The sequence below is a fragment of the Pelodiscus sinensis genome, chromosome 6 (genome assembly GCF_049634645.1).
Source record: "Pelodiscus sinensis isolate JC-2024 chromosome 6, ASM4963464v1, whole genome shotgun sequence".
Classification (NCBI taxonomy): Eukaryota; Metazoa; Chordata; order Testudines; family Trionychidae; genus Pelodiscus; species Pelodiscus sinensis.
In genome coordinates, this window is record NC_134716.1 from 82,815,956 (window position 1) to 82,834,524 (window position 18,569).

General features: G+C 44.9%; 1 protein-coding gene across 5 annotated transcripts in view; it reads left to right on the forward strand.

Moving 5' to 3' along the window:
* FCHO2 (FCH and mu domain containing endocytic adaptor 2) overlaps positions 1 to 18,569 on the forward strand; it is a 223,517-nt gene that overhangs the window by 50,437 nt on the left and 154,511 nt on the right. For all 5 annotated transcript variants that reach the window (XM_075932247.1, XM_014574166.3, XM_014574168.3 and 2 more), the window contains exons 3-5: positions 724 to 798; positions 13,077 to 13,218; positions 13,310 to 13,462. In XM_075932247.1, coding sequence (XP_075788362.1) covers positions 724 to 798; positions 13,077 to 13,218; positions 13,310 to 13,462 — 370 coding nt within the window. The remainder of the gene's footprint in view (positions 1 to 723; positions 799 to 13,076; positions 13,219 to 13,309; positions 13,463 to 18,569) is intronic.

Genomic DNA, 18,569 nt, shown 5'->3' on the forward strand with positions numbered 1-18,569 from the left:
CTGTTAATAACTACTTCCGGAGAATGGTTAACCAGCCAGTTCATGCACCCACCTTATAGTAGCCCCAGCTAGGCTGTATTTTCCTAGTTTATTGATAAGAAGGTCATGCAAGACCATATCAAATGCCTTACTAAAGTCTAGGTCCGCGGTTCTCAAACGTTTTGGGCTCTGGAGCCCTTTACATGTGTAAAAATTTATGCGGAGCCCCAGTGGTCCACTGATTGTATGTGTTGTACCTGTCGATGTTTCCAGTTTGTCGGTCTCGCAGAGCCTTGGGTCTCTGTGGAGCACAGTTTGAGAAACACTGGTTTAGGCATACCATGTCCACCGCTTCTCCCTTATCCACAAGACTCGTTATCCTTTTGGCGAAAGCTATCAGCTTGGTTTGACATGATTTATTCTTTACAAATCCATGCTGGTTGTTACCTATCACCTTATTATCTTTCAGGTGTTTGCAGTTGAATTCCTTAATTACTTGCTCCATTATCTTTCCTCGCACAGAAGTTAAACTGACTGGTCTGTAGTTTCCTGGGTTGTTCTTATTTCCCTTTTTATAGATAGGCACTATATTTGCCCTTTTCCAGTCTTCAGTACATCCCTACATGGTAAACTGATACTCCTTTGCTGTACCTTTAAAGCATACATATTCACGGATCCTAATAACTTGATTGATTGTGATTTGGATTGCTTAACATTAAGGATTTTTATGTTTGTTTTTAACAGGGCTACAATAGAGGAGGTATATTCAAGGTCAATGACAAAGCTAGCCAAATCAGCAAGCAATTACACACAGCTTGGGTAAGTTAATGTGTGTAAAAGTCAAACTATGAATCCCTGAATGTTTATGCAACTAAGATTTCAATCTAAATATTGCACTAATAGAATTAAAGTTCTGGAAACAGCCTTAACTCTGGCATCTTTAAAATACATTGTATTACAATAAGGCTTTTAATTATATGATTATGCTGTTATAAAAAACAAATAAATACATGGAAAAATAAAGAAAAAGATGGATTTTAAATATAAAATGGTACACAAGCTCATTTCCTTATACAGTCTTACTGGAGGAACAATTACGGAGCTACAAAAGTTTCAGAGGGATAGCCGAGTTAGTCTGTAACAGGAAAAACTTAAACAATGAATAGTCTAGTAGCATCTTAAAGACTAACAAAATATGTAGATGGTGTCATCATGAGCTTTCGTGGGCACAATCCACTTCTTCACATGACTGGAATTTTAGAAGTCCAGATCCAAGAATAAATAAGGGAAGGGGGAGGGGGGGAAGTAGAGAGAGAAAAGGAAAAAATAAAGACAGTGAGTATAGATTGTTCAAGTAGATACAAGAGGCTGATAAGGACAATTAGCAATTCCACATGATAATGACTTAGCCAACTAACCAAACAATGGAAGGTAGTGTATGAGTTAGGGGAATGTCTCTCTTAATTCTATTTGCATAAGAATTAAACTTGTAAATGAAATTAAATTCCAACCCTTTGCTGTGTGTTTGGCTTGTGGAATTGACCTGAAACAACACAGTGACTTGGAGATCCATTGATGAGTGCCTGGGCAGGTTAAAGTGTTCTCCAACAGGTTTCTGTGCATTGCCTTTACGGATGTCTGATTTGTTCCATTTAGTCTCTTCTGAAGAGACTGTCCAGTTTGTCCAATATACACAGCAGTGGAGGATTGCTGGCATTTGATGGCATAAATCACATTAGTGATGTGCAGTTAAATGAGCCCCGATGTAGTGGCTGATGATGTTGGGTCCAGTGATGAAATCACTTGTGTAGATGTGTCCCACACACTGAACCTCTCATTTTTGTCTCTACCCCAAAGCAATATGGGTCCATAAAATCCACTAACTCTAGAACCTCAGAAAAATAAGACCCCCTCACCCCGTGGGGATGGAGTGCCAGAGGAGAGAGTTGTCTTAGAGGCCACATCAGTGACGGTTGGGGTCGGGGGGAGGGGTTGGAGTTTTTCTGCTTCTCACTTGTGTGTGTGGTCCCCCAACTGATTTTTCTGTGCATCAGTTCCCTCTCTACAGATGGACCTCAGCAGTGCTCACTAGCATCTTCATGTCTAGATACTTATCCCCTTTCGAAGCCAAGTTTTCTCTCCCCAGTTAATTAGTTTTGTTAGCTTTGAAAAAAAATAGATTCGGATAAGTTTTCTCCCAGTTAACCACTTCCTGCAGTTACTATCTTGTTTCAGTTTCATGCCTGGCTCACCAGGTTTGTACGCTGTTCCTCATGCTAAGAGCCTATCCCCATCTCAGATGGGTACTCACAATGCATCCGCCACCTTGGAGAGCAGCATCTCTCTCAAACATGCTCTCATTGTGCAAAGTTGAAATCACGGATGAAAGGACAGAGACCTCCGTCTCAAGCTATTTTTACTTGAGAATTCTCATACTAGCTTCTGACTCAGACCAGGAGCCCGAGGAACACAAACAGTGCGGAACCAAAAAGCCTGCCAAAAAGTGAGCCTCCTATTTACCTCAGGGGCATATGGCACCAAAATGGCCATCTCACTCGTAGCCAGTGCTGAGAACAGCAACGGCACCATGTCTCAGCACATATGTTGCTCCAGGCATCTCAGGAGCTGCCAGCACAGCTAACAAAAATACATGCACTAAACCACACTCTGAAGCATCAGGCTTCAAGTTGCCTGCCTCATCAGCTGCAGTAGCACCCAGCCCTAATATAATTTTTCTGGCCCAGCATAAGAGCATGGTGCCTACCATATTACCTGGTGCTTCTGCCTCCCCCACAGAGAGGCCTAACATGGTGCTAGTCAGTTTGACACCGAGGCATGATTCAACACCTAGAATAGCGTCTGTGCTTCCCTCTATGGCACCATCAACATCAGCTGAGCACTAACCTCAGCACAGAGACTTGTTAGTCTCATCTACCTTCAACTCACCATTTTTAGACCCTGATTGCTCTGCTGTGTTAACATCAGAGATCACTTTTTCAAGAAAGATTTTCATCCAACTCTGAAGATGAATTTTCTAGGGGTTTTTCTCCAGAAAAGTCTCCTTACACAGATCAGACTACTTACTCTTCTAGATCTTACCATAAATTTGGGAATTTGCCTCCATATTATGGCAGTCCGTGGATACCCCCACCCATGCTATACCGTCATTGGCAATATTGGGACAAATGGCAATCATATGAAAAATACCAGCATGGCTGGAAATGACACAGATTGCAATTTTCCCCTTCTAAATAAATACATGAAGGGGACCCATCCTACAAGAGGAGGGTGCTTCTTGTAACCACACAATGGAGGGAGCATCTGTGCCTTCAGCTTCTACTACCTCAGATGGTGTTGCATATTTACAAGATCTTTTTAAACATGCAGTTACTGAATTTAACATTCCTCTCCAGGAGGTTGTTGAGAATCAGCATGAACTAACTGACATATTGCACTTGGTAACACCATCTAAAATAGCACTGCCGATTAATCCAGCAATAATGAAACTGGCAAAGACAGTAGGGCAAACTCCAGCACCAATCTCTTCTATCACTAAGAGAACAGAGAAGTATTACGTTCCACCCAAGGGATCTGAATTTCTCTTTACTCATCCGGTACCTAGCTCCTTCGTGCTGGAGGCTGTACAACAGAATACCAAGCAGCAACAATTTTGGTCCACTCCATCAGAGTGTGATAGCAAAAGACTTGACTCATTTGGACGCAAAACATACACATCTTCCAGTTTACAATTTTACATTTCTAACTATGCGGCTTTATTAAGCAAATATGATGACAGAAATTACACTAAACTTAACTTTATCACAGCTATTCCTGAGGCTAAAAGATAACAGTACAAAGGGTCACATGATTGCCAGAACAGCATTGCAAGCTGCATTAGAGCCTGCTGACAGCTGCATCATCCACAGCAACAGTAGTAGTCATGAGAGGGGCTTCATGGCTTAACTCAACTCCATTCCCCAGAGAAATCCAATCTGCAGTAGAAGATTTACTTTTTGATGGTCAGAAGTTATTTGTAGCTAACACCAACAAAATTCTCCATTCCATGAAGGATTGCAGAGTAACAGTTCATTCCTTAGGAATCCACAACCAGGCACCTAGAAGAAGACTATATAGGTATCAGCCCTACCCGAGACCTTGACACCCTCCATATACTCAACATTACAGCAGACAAGACCAACACCAACAGAACAGAGGCAGAATTCAATGACAACGCCCTTCCTCTACCATCCCTCAACAGTCACAGCAGTCCAATAAGCAAATCTGAACATCAGGTCTAGGGTCGAGAGAGCCTCTCACCTATTCCAACGCTGGAGGGCTATAGAGAGTCCAAATGGAAGTATCTTGTATTGGTAGTGTTAGTCTATAAGGTGCCGCAGGACTTCTTGTTACTTCAACAATAGGGAGAACACCTCTTGCACATAGGTGCAATTGAACCAGTCCTGACACAATTTAGGGGCAAATGGGTTTACTCCCATTACTTCCTGACAGAAAAAAGATTGGGAGGTTGGAGACTCATCTTAGACCTCCTAATGCTCAAATTCATACAGGGAACAAAAATCAAGATAATGCTTGCCACTACATTACTGGTGTTGGAACAGGTAGATTGGTTCTCGTTCCTCGACTTGCAAGATGCATACTTCCACATTTCCATCCACCCTGTTCATACATATTTTCTTAGTTTCACTGAAGATTCTCAACACTACCAGTACAAGGTACTTCCATTTGGACTCTCTATGACCCTGAGGGTCTTTTCAAAGGTTTTGGTCATTGTCACAGCATATCTGAGAAAGCAAAGCATCATCATATTTGCTTACCTGAATGACGGCATCTTCAAGGTGCGCTCACACAATTCCTGCTATTCACTGTCAATCACAGAGCACTTATTCTGACAGCTCGGCCTGCAAGAGAATGAAGCCAAATCAACGCTGTCTCCTACACAAAAGACACAATTATAGGAACGTGCCTCGACTCACCAAGGGCCAGCGCATCCCTCACTACGGACCATTTGTACTTCTTGTGAGTTCTTGTACATTTCAAAAGCAGAAGCCCTGCAGGGAACTTGAGGCTGGTGGGGGAGTCCCGTTAGGGCTCTTGTACATTTCGAAGGCTGAAGCACCTCACAGAGCTCAGGGACAAGAGGGATCCCCCGCTGGTCCCATGCTCCCTCAGGGATTTCTTTTTGAACTGTACAAGATCCCACTGGAGCTCTTGTACATCCCAAAGGCTGAGGCACTGCACAGACCGTGGGGTCAGAGGGGTCTCCCGCTGGTCTCTCACTCCTTGCTGGGCTTCCACTTTTGTACTGTAGCAAAACCCCAATAGGGCTCTTGCTACAGTTCAAAGGCAGAGGTGCCCTTATAGACTAATCGAATAGCCGATGGAAATCCCTAACTAGTAAAACAGAACAAGATCCTTGTAATTAAATTCACTTTAACTGGGCAATGCTCTCTGCCTTATTTGTGATGCTCTTGTGTGTCAGCAAATCTGCTCTTAAATTTAAAAAAGGAAGCTTTATATTTAAGATTTAAGCTTGATATTACATCATTTTTAGAAATATCATGTGGCAAGATTCACTGATGCTATCATGTTCAGTATTCAAGTATATTTTTAATACCACAGTACTTTTACAAAAATGTAAAGTGACAAAATGAAGACATTTTGAGGGTATTTATTAAGGATGTTAAATATCCGTTAATTTACTAGTCATATAGTTGATGGAATTTCCATCAATTACTCAGCTAGTCAGTAGGCGCTTCTGCATTCCTGCTTTGAAATGTACAAGAGCCCCAGAGGCCTCTTGTACATTTCAAAGGAGGAATGCGGAACTCCACGTGCAGTCTGGGGCCAACGAGAAGTCCTGCTGACTCTGGGCTGCACGCAGGTGTGCCAGCTTTGAAATGTACAAGAGTCCCCAGAGGGGGCTCTTGTGCATTTTAATATGGAAGCACCCTCATGGATTCAGAGTCCCTCGCTGACCCTGGGTTCCATGTTGCACTGCCGATTTGAAATGCTACGCAGAGCCCGGGGCCAGCTGAGGACTTCCCAGCTGATGCCGGGCTCTGCGTGGCATTTCATTTGGGAGCCAGGTTGTGCTAGTACACACTGGTGCTCTTGGAGAACCGACAGTCCCAATCCTGTGATTTTGCATCCATCTTTTTATTTGTTTTAATTCATTGATCCTATCCTGTCCCACTGTCCCAGAGCATTGTTTGACAATGAGTCATCAGTTAACTTCAGATGTGAGTTTGTTCTTTTTCTTGATCAGGCTTTTGTCTCTCTGGCTATGTCTAGACTGCAGGCTTCTTTTGGAAGAAGCTTTTCAAGAAGAGATCTTTTGAAAAAACTTCTTCCGAAAGAGAGCGTTCACACTGCCAAAGCACATCAAAAATGTGATCTTGCATATAAGATCACCCGGAAGCACTTCTGGCAGGGCTTTAGGTCACCAGTTGCTTCCGAGTGCTGGTGCTGAAGCCTAGCTGAGACACGTGCTTAAAGTGACCCCCCCCTCCCCCCCATATTAACTGCTTCTTCTGTGTGCTTGCGTACTTCTTCGAGGGACAGCAAAGCTCTTCAAGTGCCTACTTTGGTTGCCCAGCTTTTTTGGATGCCACAGCTTTTTTGTTAGTGCCATGGAGCTGGAGCCGCCCCAGGCATGTTATGGCCGCACACGGCCTTACTGCAGTTTCTGCAGCAGTTTGTGCAGGCTGTCTTCCTGGCTCTGCACGAGCTCAACTGAGAGCTCATTCTGAAGACCCTCTCCCTACGTGTGGGAGCAAGACCCGTGCAACAACACACCATTGTTGAGAGGCGTTTTTGGGGGCTAGAAACCAGTTCCGACTAGTAAGACTTCCTGGTCATGGAGCAGTGGGACAACCAGGAATGGTTCCAAAACTTTCACATATGGAAGACAACCTTTTTGAAGCTGTGTGTCTGGCTCACACCTGCCCTCCGGAGACATGACACCCATCTGCGATCTGCCATCCCCCTCGAGAAGTGGGTTGCAATCTCTGTCTGGAAGCTCGCCACCTCAGACAGCTACCTGTTGGTGGGCAACCAGTTCGGCATAGGGAAGTCCACCGTCGGGGTCTTCCTCATGGAGGTAAGGCATTCTTGAGCTGCAATCCCTGCACGGGGGAAGGCGGGGGAGAATCCTGGAAAAGGGGGGTCCCTAGGGAAAGCAGGGTGGAGGGAAAGCCCCATCCCTGGGGGTTGTATCATCATGCCCTCGCACAGCCTGCTGCTGGGGGGCAGCCTCATAGGGGGTGGCTCCAGGGATTTTGGGGGAGGAATGGAAAGGAGGGAGTGGGCACTCCCTCAGGGCTCAGGCACTCCCTCATTTTCTGTTTTGTATGGTTTTTGGTCTCCCCTTGCAGGTGGTGAGGGCCATCAACTCCGTCCTGCTGTGCAGGGTCATCTGCCTGGGAGACCTGGACCTGATCGTCGCAGGAGTTGCCGCCTTGGGGTTCCTGAACTGCAGTGAAGCCGTAGATGGGAAGCCATAGATGGGATCCCAATCTGCGCACCTGAACATCGAGTGGCCCAGTATATCAACCGCAAGGACTATTTTTTAATGGTGCTGCCATCCGCCACGCTCATCCGGACGAGGTGCACATCCTGGAGGGCCTGAGGGGGAATTTCTCTTATGGACCCCAGTAACTCTCCCCAGAGCCTCCCCACTAGAGGCCTCTGGATTGCTCCAATATCCCTTCCCCACCATAACCGCTCCCTTCACCCCTTCCCTGAACTCAGAATAAAGAGACCTGTTTTAATTTGAACAGAATGAAATTTGTATTAAACTTTCATTTAAAAAAAATGGGAAGGGAGAGGAGGTTCATAACCTGGAGGGTGGCTCAGATCTGGGAGTGGCATGGGGGGCGGCTGGATGCCCCACCTCGGGTGCAGGGACCTCATTGAACTTGGGGTTGGGTGGTTCCGGGGACTGCAGGAGGGGGGGCTGGAGTGGGGGAGGGGCATGGGCATTGCTTGGGAGACAGGGGGAGGGGGAATGGGCATAGCAGGGAGGGCAAGAGGGAGGTAGGTGGGAGCAGTGACAGCAGTCACGTGTGCCATCATGTCACTGCCATCCGCACGAGCTAGTCCCACATGCAGGTCCACCAGTCTGTGTACTCCCAAACCTGTGCCAGGGTCTGCTGCATGTTGTTCAGGACGGCCACATGCTGTCGCCTCTGCTCCTCCTGGACCATGAGGTGCTTTTGGGTCTCCCAGGGTTGAGTGGCTGTCATGGCTGGTGTGGCTTGCCTCTTGGTTCCGGCTGGGGAAAATAACAAGAGGGAGAGGTAGTCAGTCATCCATGGAGACACTGTCTCTGAGGCCGTACCCTCCTTTGTGAGCAGCGACCAACAGTCCTCGGGCCAGAGGACGGGGAGTGTCCCGAGAACAAGGCCATGACCCTCACAGGGTCCCGGAGGTGCCCAGGGAACCATACTAGCCGCTGTTCCCCTTCCTCCCTCTCCCCAAGGACAAACAGGCAAGGAAAGTGTCTGGCCATAGTGGGATCCCATGGGTGGCAGAGGAGCCGGGAGCAGCCTGACCCTGCCTGGGCCCCACACACACACCTGCCCTTTGCAGCACTGTCCACGGGAGCAGGTGGTGCCTCGCATGTGCAGGCATGCCCATGTGCTGTGTGGGGCACTCTTCGGTGTGTCTGGATTATGCCTGCGCCCCCTTTTGGCTAGCCTGCTTCTTGCCGTGGTAGGTGGTGGGAGGGTATCCCCCACCCAGGGCCAGACATGTTTGTGGCCTCCACTGAACCTGGAAACAGGAGCCTGGGTGGACTTGGGCTGCCTGCAGAGTATGCGTGGCACACAGAAATGCTGCATGTGGTTCCACGTGCACAGACTGCAGCATGATGAGCAGGCCAATTGACAATCTCATCCCTTCCCCCTGCGCCTGCCTCCCGTGCCCTGTGTGTGACACAAACTGAGAGCACTCACCTGAAGATCTTTTCCCAGTGTCAGACAATGCCTGGGACACGTCCTGGCTCATGGCAACTGGCTCCAGGGACAGTGTCACTGTGGCCGTGTTGTCCTCCTCTTCCTGCTGTTCTTCCTCCTCCTCTGTGACCTCCAGTCGGGTGATGACGGGTATCTCTAGTCCGGAGTCCACCATAATGTGTGGGGAAATGGCTTCCCCACCCCCCAGGATCTCCCGCTAGTAGGGTCAGGTGTGGGGTCCTGCCCCGGAACGCAAGCCGCGCTCTCCGGTCCTCACATATCCCTGGCGGCGCTCCTTTACCTTACTCTGGACCTGTTCCAAGGTCCAGGCAGGGGGAATGTCCCCTCTCAGCCAGGGACTTGGCCATAAATCTCTGAATTGTGGTGTTTGGAACGGAGATCCTGTAGTGTCGTCTTCTCCCCCCACAGATCAAGTAAGGACAGGATCTCCGCTCCAGACCACAAGGTTGCCTGATGATTGGTACCCCTTGGTGGGTCCTTGGAGCCCTGGTGTTGCTTCCTGTGAGGGCCAGGATGGTTTCGGGGGGCTTGAGGCTGTGCCATGGGTGAACAGGCCTGTGGCAGGGAGAGCCGTGCAGTCAGGGTTCTGCTCCAGGGCTGGTTTCCTGCCACAAGGCTTGTCGAGGGTGCCTGCACCTTTAAGAGGGGCCAGGACACAGGAACTATAGAGTTGTGATTACTTTGGACGGAGTGGCCACCAGGGCACCTGTGTTATTTCCTGGATGCCTCATCTTTCGAAAAAAAACCCTCTTCCCCATCCACATATGCCTTTTTCTGAAAGAGCTCTTTCAGAAAAGGTGCTCTTCCTTGTAGAAAGAGGTTTACCGCTGTTGGAAAACATAAGAACATAAGAACGGCCGTACTGGGTCAGACCAAAGGTCCATCTAGCCCAGTATCCTGTCTACCGACAGTGGCCAGCTCCAGGTGCCCCAGAGAGGGTGGACCGAAGACAATGATCAAGCGATTTGTCTCCTGCCATCCCTCTCCAGCCTCTGACAGACAGAGGCCAAGGACACCATTTTACCCCCTGGCTAATAGCCTTTTATGGACCTAACTTCCATGAACTTATCTAGCTTCTCTTTAAACTCTATTATAGTCCTAGCCTTCACAGCCTCCTCTGGCAAGGAGTTCCACAGGTTGACTCCATGCTGTGTGAAGAAGAACTTTCTTTTATTAGTTTTAAACCTGCTCCCCATTAATTTCATTTGGTGTCCTCTAGTTCTTCTATTTAGGGAACTAATAAATAACTTTTCTTTATCGGCCCTCTCCACACCACTCATGATTTTATAGACCTCTATCATATCCCCCCCTCAGTCTCCTCTTTTCTAAACTGAAACGTCCCAGTCGCTTTAACCTCTCCTCATATGGGACCCGTTCCAAACCCCTAATCATTTTAGTTGCCCTTTTCTGAACCCTTTCCAAGGCCAAAATATCTTTTTTGAGGTGAGGAGATCACATCTGTACACAGTATTCCAGATGTAGGCGTACCATAGTTTTATACAGGGGCAGTAAGATATTCTGGGTCTTATTTTCTATCCCTTTCCTAATAATTCCTAGCATCCTATTTGCCTTTTTGACCACCGCTGCACACTGCGTGGAAGTTTTCAGAGAACTGTCCACACTAACTCCAAGACCCCTTTCCTGATTTGTCGTAGCCAAATTAGCCCCCATCATACTGTACGTATAGTTGGGGTTATTTTTCCCGATGTGCATTACTTTACACTTATCCACATTAAATTTCATTTGCCATTTTGTTGCCCAATCACTCAGTTTGGAGACATCTTCTTGGAGTCCCTCACAGTCTGCTTCTGTCTTGACTATCCTAAACAGTTTGGTATCATCTGCAAACTTTACTACCTCACTGCTTACCCCTTTCTCCAGATCATTTATGAATAAGTTGAAAAGGATTGGTCCCAGGACTGACCCTTAGGGTAACCACTAGTTACCCCTCTCCAATCTGAAAATTTACCATTTATTCCTACCCTTTGTTTCCTGTCTTTTAACCAGTTCTCAATCCAAAAAAGGACCTTCCCTCTTATCCCATGGCCATGTAATTTACACAAGGGCCTTTGGTGAGGGACCTTGTCAAAGGCTTTCTGAAAATCCAAGTATACTATATCTACTGGATCCCTCTTGTCCGCATGTTTGTTAACCCCCTTCAAAGAACTCTTACAGATTAGTAAGACTGGATTTCCCTTTACAGAAACCATGTTGACTTTTGTCCAACAAATTATGTTCTTTTACATGCTTCACTATTTTATTCTTTACTATTGTTTCAACTAATTTGCCCGGTACTGAAGTTAGACTTACCGGTCTGTAATTGCCAGGATCGCCTCTAGAGCCCTTTTTAAGTATTGGTGTCACGTTGGCTACCTTCCCGTCATTAGGTACGAAAGCCGATTTAAAGGATGGGTTACAAACCACAGATAATAGCTCAGCAATTTCCCATTTGAGTTCTTTTAGAACCCTTGGATGAATGCCATCCGGTCCCGGAGATTTGTTAACATTAAGTTTTTCTATTTGTTTTAATACTTCCTCTAATGACACTTTAATCTGGGACAGTTCCTCAGATTCATCACCCACAAAGGACGGTACAGATTCGGGAATCTCCCCAACGTCCTCAGCCGTGAAGACTGAAGCAAAGAAATCATTTAGTTTCTCCGCAATGGCTTTATTGTCCTTTATTGCTCCTTTTATAGCTCAATCATCTAGGGGACCCACAGGTTTTTTAGCAGGCTTCCTGCTTCTAATGTACTTAAAAAACATTTTGTTATTTCTTTTTGAGTTTTTGGCTAGCTGTTCCTCAAAATCTTTTTTTGCTTTTCTTATTACATTTTTACACTTGATTTGACAGTGTTTATGTTCCTTTCTATTTATCTCACTAGGATTGGACTTCCACTTCTTAAAAGATACCTTTTTGTCCCTCGCTGCTTCTTTTACATGGTGATTAAGCCACGGTGACTCTTTTTTAGGTCTCTTGCTATGTTTTTTAATTTGAGGTATACATTTAATTTAGGCCTCTATTATGGTGTCTTTAAAAAGTTTCCATGCAGCTTTCAGGGATTTGGCTCTAGTCTCTGTGCCTTTTAATTTCTGTTTAACTTAACCTCCTCATTTTTGTGTAATTCCCCTTTTTGAAATTAAATGCCAGGGTGCTGGACTGCTGAGGTGTTCTTCCCACCACAGGAAAACCCCCTTCTGTTCTTTCAATTTTTTTTTTGCAAGAACGCAATTGCAGTGTGGACATAATGGAAGTTTTTTTTGGAAAAACAGCCATTTTTCAAAAAAAACTCTTTAGTGAAGACATCCTCTCTTTCTTGGGTGGGTTCTTTTGCAGAACTCACCCTCCTACATTGTGTTTCCACCATTAAGGTGATGCTGGCAGCTGGTCACCAACATGGGCTGGCATCAGGGACTGATCCCATTGCATGTACATACCTAACCTTAAACAGAGTTAAGGCAATACAAAGTTGAAAATGGGGTTTCTGTTACAATTTAGAGTTAATGTATTTGCAATGTATTAAAAAGGAGTTACAATAACAGATTCTTCAAAAGCAATTAACAAGCTACTAACAAGTTTATCCGAAAATGGTTAATGCTGTTCCATTTCTGAAACCTCATTCATATAAATCAGTTTGCAATTCATGAGATTGTTTACCAATGTGATGTTATGTAATTTCATAAATACCAAAAGGTGATTTCATTACAGCAATTTCATTGCAGGTGTACAGATTTACATTGGTAGATATTAGGGATGTGAAAGCATAACTGTGTACACAGTTAACCAGTGAGCCTGAGCTCAACGGTTAACCTTCACAATTATATGCATGCTTCTGGTACATGTGGGGAGCTGGCTTAAAAGCTGGCCTTTCGTGTACACTGGCTTCTGGGGAGCTGCCTGCTGCCCCTCTGATACCCCGCACTGCTGCCATCAAATAAGAATGTGCCATTTTATATCATTAGTCTTTTAGAGGAGAGTGTACTTGATAAGAATTTCATCAATAGAACCTCAGGGTTCTATTATAAAATTATAGCTGGTTTAAAAAGAAATCCTATTCAATATTAAGTAATGTTTCTCTTCCTTGTAACCTTTATTTTAAGGACTTTCGCACCAGTTTGGGATGTTTTCAAAATATCAACAGAAAAAGTAGCAAGCTGTCACTTGGAGCTTGTCCGGAAATTACAAGAGCTAATAAAAGAAGTGCAGAAGTACGGAGATGAACAAATCAAAGCTCATAAAAAGGTTACTCACTCACCATTGTGTGTATCGTTAATTACTTTTACAATTAAAATATTAAGCTGGTTATTTTTGACAAGTATGTAATATTTGACAGACTAAAGAAGAAGTTTCAGGAACTTTGGAAGCCGTGCAAAACATTCAGAGTATCATTCAGGCCCTACAGAAATCAAAAGAGAACTATAATGCTAAGTGTGTGGAACAAGAACGTTTGAAAAAGGAAGGCGCAACGCAGAGAGAAGTTGACAAGGTAGTTTTGCAAAGTCTTTTATAAATGCAGTGCTTTAGTAATTTATGATTATGCATTTTGTGAATTGGCTCTTTATTATTGCCTTAAGACAGTGGTCTCCAACTTTTTTAAGCACAAGATCACTTTTTCAATATAAGTGCAATGTAAGATCTACATCAAACCCAAATACTCTTGTCCCACTTCCTTCATGCCCCTTTTTTGAGGCTCCACCCCTGCTCCACTCTTTCTCTGAATCTTCAACCTGCTCACTCCATCCTCCTTCCTTTCCCCTCCTCACTCACTTTAACCAGGATTGGGTAGGGGGTTGGGATGAAGGCTCTGGTCTTGGGCCAAGGGGTTTGGCATGTGAGAGGGGCTTTGGGCTTAGCCAGGGTGGGGACTTGGGGTCCAGGAGGAGTTTCAGGGTGCAAGCTCTAGGAAGGAGTTTGGGTGCAGGGGGACTCGTGTCTGGGGCAGCAGCTTGGATGCTGGAGGAGGTTCAGGGCTGAGAGAGGTTCAGGATGCAGGCTCCGGCTGAGCACCATTTGACTGAGATGGCTTCTGGGTGGTGGAATTTAAGTGGGCTTAAGACAGGCTTATTCCTGCCCTGGCCCTGCACCGCTCCTGAAATCAGCTGGCATGTACAGGAATGGCTCCATGGCACCATGCCTCTCATCTACAGGCACTGAGCCCACAGCTTCTACTGATCAATGGGAACTGCAGGAGTGGTCGCTGCAAGCAAGAACAGCATGTGGAGAACCCCTGCTCTGCCTTTTTCAGGGGTTGCAGGGACATGCCAGCCACTTCGAGGAGTAGCAGTTACCACAGGGATAATTGCTCCAGCCACGACAGCTTAGGCATTTTAGAACTTGCTACTCAAAGAATTAAATTTAAGCGTAAGAGAGAAATGAAAATGATGAAATGCACAGACCAGTCAAAAACCCAAAATACCACACTTTCCAAGCAGTAAAAGTAGTAACAACCACCCACGTATGTGTTGTATCAAGAGATGAGTGAAGGACAGAATGTGTTTGTAAAAATGACAGACACACATAGTGTGTGAGACACACAGAGATTTGCATTGCCATGCTCCCTCCATCCCTTTCTCTCTGTGTGGAACACCCTGACATCAGCGCCCTCCCCCTCTTTTCTCCCTCCCGTACTCTGAACAGCAAGCAGGAGGCTTACAGGGGGCAGCTTCTAGGCAGAGGGCAGGAGTAGCATGACAGTGTGTGGAGGGGCAACTGAAATGCCAGCACTTGATAGCTTCCTGGTCAAACCAGTCAGGATCACCTGTCAGAGGCTTTAAGATCTACTGGTAGATCCTGATCTACTAGCTTTGTGACCATTGCCTAAAGAGAAATATTCAACATCAAAAAATGCAGTATATAAGTTTAATCTTTCTTGTTTCATTTGAAACATTGAGTGCCTGTTTGTATCCACTATTTTTTCAATGCCTTTTCTCTTAATTGACTGTCTTACTGTTAAATATTGTGAAAACTGCATTTGTAGTTTAAACACATCATGCAGGTTTTTTTGCTTGCATTTCCTGAAATTGGGTATAATCTTTTTAGCATCTGCTAATCGTTTTGTTAAATCAAGTGCAGTCAAATATGAAAATACCATATTCCCTTATCTTAAAATACATGTTTTGAGGTTATATTTCTGCTTTGCTTACGTGAATAAGCTTTTTGCTTCAGTCTGATATAAATAGTTAGTTACTGTTATTCTAGCTCTTTGATAATACAGTTAAAAAAATACTGCTAAACTTAACACTGACTCATTTTTCTTTTAGTTTCATTGCCTAAGATACCAATGATCTCCTAAGAGATTTTCCCATTTCTGTGAGAATGAAATGAGGATGAATGGAGATAGATTTTTAATTCTATTCAAGATTGGGAAACAATGGCTTTGCCAAAGATACCATTTATGCTAAAATGGCTTGAAGTGGTAGTAAAATGTTTGTGCTGTTAAGTAGGTATTAGTCTATCATGACTCCTAGATATTTGGAACAAAGAAAGGTACTGGTTAACCTTTCCAGACAGCAAGAAACTGAAGAGCAGTTGCTTTTTGTTTGGACAGGACGAGAGGAATCTGCAAAACACCTAGATTGTTCGTATCCACCACAGAGAGATCCCTGCACATGCCAGTTTTCACCTGGAGGCTGTGCAGATGGGTAGTAGACTGTATTCAGTTAGCCTACTCCATCTTCCACTTGAGACCCTCCATTGCAACTATGTGCCTGCTCTACGAGGGCCATGGCAGATCCTACAGCCTCTCTCAATAACATACTTCTTATAGATCTTTGTAGATCTGCTCCGTAGTCTTCTTCCCATACATTCGTCAGACATGCCCTTGATACTTACCTTTCCCAGAGTACTAGATTTGGGCACACCATTCTGGCTGCTGTCCAGGATATTGACTGGCCGAAGCACTTGCCTCCGATCACAGGTACTGCTGTATAGTTACCTAAGGTAGAGCACCCATAGGGATGCCCTTTGAAGAGGAGTTTACTCACCTTATGCAGTAACAGAGGTTCTTTGAGATGGTTGTCCCTGTGGGTGCTCCACCACCACTTCCTCTCCTCTGCTTCAGACATAGTTGTTTTTTGGGGGGGGGCAGAGAAGGGATGGTTGGCTGTGCATGCAGAGTAACAGCACCACACGTGCTGTTTGCTTCGCTTGTACAACCTATTGGAGGGCACTACTACCAAAAATCTGCAACTAAGCACACAGAGGTACCCAAACATGTAAGGTTTAGTAAACCTCTCATCTTCTTTGAGGAGTATCCCTGTAGGTGCACAGTTGTGCATTTGTGGGTGTCCACTGAAAGTTTATCATACAATCATACATTGAACAGATATTGTACTGGGGCATCTGAAAAGAAAATATTTGAAAAATCTTATTACCAAATTGGGTAACCTTAAGCAACTAGCTAATTGACACTAAAAACTTAGTACTAGCTTATGTTATGGTTTAATCTTGCTCCCTGTCATGTTAGCACAAAATCTTGAACTTCTCCATTTGTAATGACTTTACAATATTTTTTGACTAACAGCCAAGTTTTCAGTTATGGTAACTATCAAATGGAGTCCCAACAATTGCTGAGTGTGTATGTACTGTGGCAAAACTCCACCTGTGGTCCTGTGTTTCTGACAGTGTTTGCCTCAGAGACTCATGATGACCCTCCATACAGCCTCTTCTTTTTTTCTAGAGGAAAGGATCACAGTCTATTGAACCATACTCATCATAAGATAGTCCACAGTTTGGGGTGAAAATCCCTCCATAATCTTGGTTTCCCCTTTTGGGGGCAGACTCTGTAATGCTGTGGGGAGTTTTTGGGGGAACCTGGGCCAGCCCACTACTCCAGGTTCCAGCCCAGAGACTTTAAGGCAGAGGCAACAGACAGGGTTACTTTTACTCCCAGTCTGGCAGCTTTTTCCCTGGGCTGCTTTCCCAAACGACTCCTCCCACATGTAGACAGTTCTTCAGCAATGCACTTCCTCTTCCCAGTCCTTCCCCCTTTTCCTTCCCCCTTCCTTACTTAGGAGAAACCCTTTAAAGCAGTCCCTCAGCCTTAGTTGGTAGCAGGTGTCTGATTAGCATGTTGCTTCAGGCAAGCTCTTAACTGGTGTCAGGTGTGTGCCTGCCTTGATTACATGCTAGTAATCGCTGGGATTCTATTCAGAGAAGAGAAAGCTATTTATCTAGAGCCCTTCATACATGACCTTCATGAAAGTGCAGTAGCCAGCTGGTCTGAGTCTGTCACGGTACACATGCAAACATTCTTCTAGTAGAACTCTAAAGATGTTTGACTATTTGACATTCACTTGTTCGATAATTTTCCTCAGAGTTTCACAGAGTAGTCAAGTTTTCCCTCTTCAAAGTACAAATTGTTCTTCCTTTGTTTAAGCTCATACATAGTTATGAGGTAAAGAACTTTGATTTTTTTAGTATAGACCATAGATGCATCATTTAGACTGTTAACATGTTATCTTCATTTTCAAGTTTAATCAGTTTTTTAAATTTAATAAAATAAGTCTTAGTTTAAAAGTCTCATGACTTGAGATTTCCTTTTTAAGGATTTGCATTTGTGAGATTTCACCCTTAAACAACTTTTTTTCTTTTAAATAAATGTTTATGGACTGTTGAGGTTTTTAATACTGCAAGTACAGAAGGATATGGGGGAAGTGGAGATCAGGAATTTCCCCTTCCTTTGTGTTTACCTATTGTTCATGGAGATGCAAAGGCACGGATATAATGAAACATGAGTCAAGGTACTAACTGGCAAGGCTATGGTTGCAAGTCCATCCAGGTTTGTCCTGGAGTTTCAGAAATTAAAGATAGATTAAGTATGCAGGCTGCCCCAGGGAGAGATGGCTACTCCAGCTCTCTTTCACCACAGCAGCTTGGAGCCAGGTGATAAGTGCCTCTGCATGGCCACTTCAGCTCCTTTGGGCATAGCCACGGGAGGGGTGCGTGTCCGCTGGCTGGCCAGGTCCAGGTTTGTCTACCCACTGCGCTTCCCAGACAGTGTGCAGCAAACTGGGTACTTCCCCCTTGCTCCCTGATGAAGAGGAACAGCCAGTTGTATCCCCATACAAACCAGAGCAGGGGGAGAGCTTCAGGCCCTCCACACATTCCCTTAAGGGTCTCTGGCTGTGGGAGGCTCGGGGCTAGGGCAGTCCTGGACTTGCGGGGGGGGGGAAGGCATGCCTCTGTCCAGCTGCTTTCACCTTCCTGCTCATTCTGTCTTTTTTGTATGGCTTTGTGAGAAGCAATCCTATTCTGGGCACATCCTATTTTACTGGTACAACCAAGCCCTTATCTTACTTTAGGTTATGATAAGAAGAAGCTGTATACCACATTTGGTGGCCCTAATTCTTACTGTTTAGGAGACGTTCTTGAACAAATGGACAGACAAAATCAAATATATAAATTTTTAAAATGAGCTAATCAGTTACTCCTTAGCAATGTAAAAATGCTTAAAATACTTCAGTGAACAACGTAAGGATTAGTTAGTGCCAGTGGGGAGTCTAAGAAGGCCTATACTATAATCTTTCCTCTTTCTTATTCAATCTCTACAATAGTAGGTATCCAGAAGTATGCATTCTGCTGCTGCTTCTCCC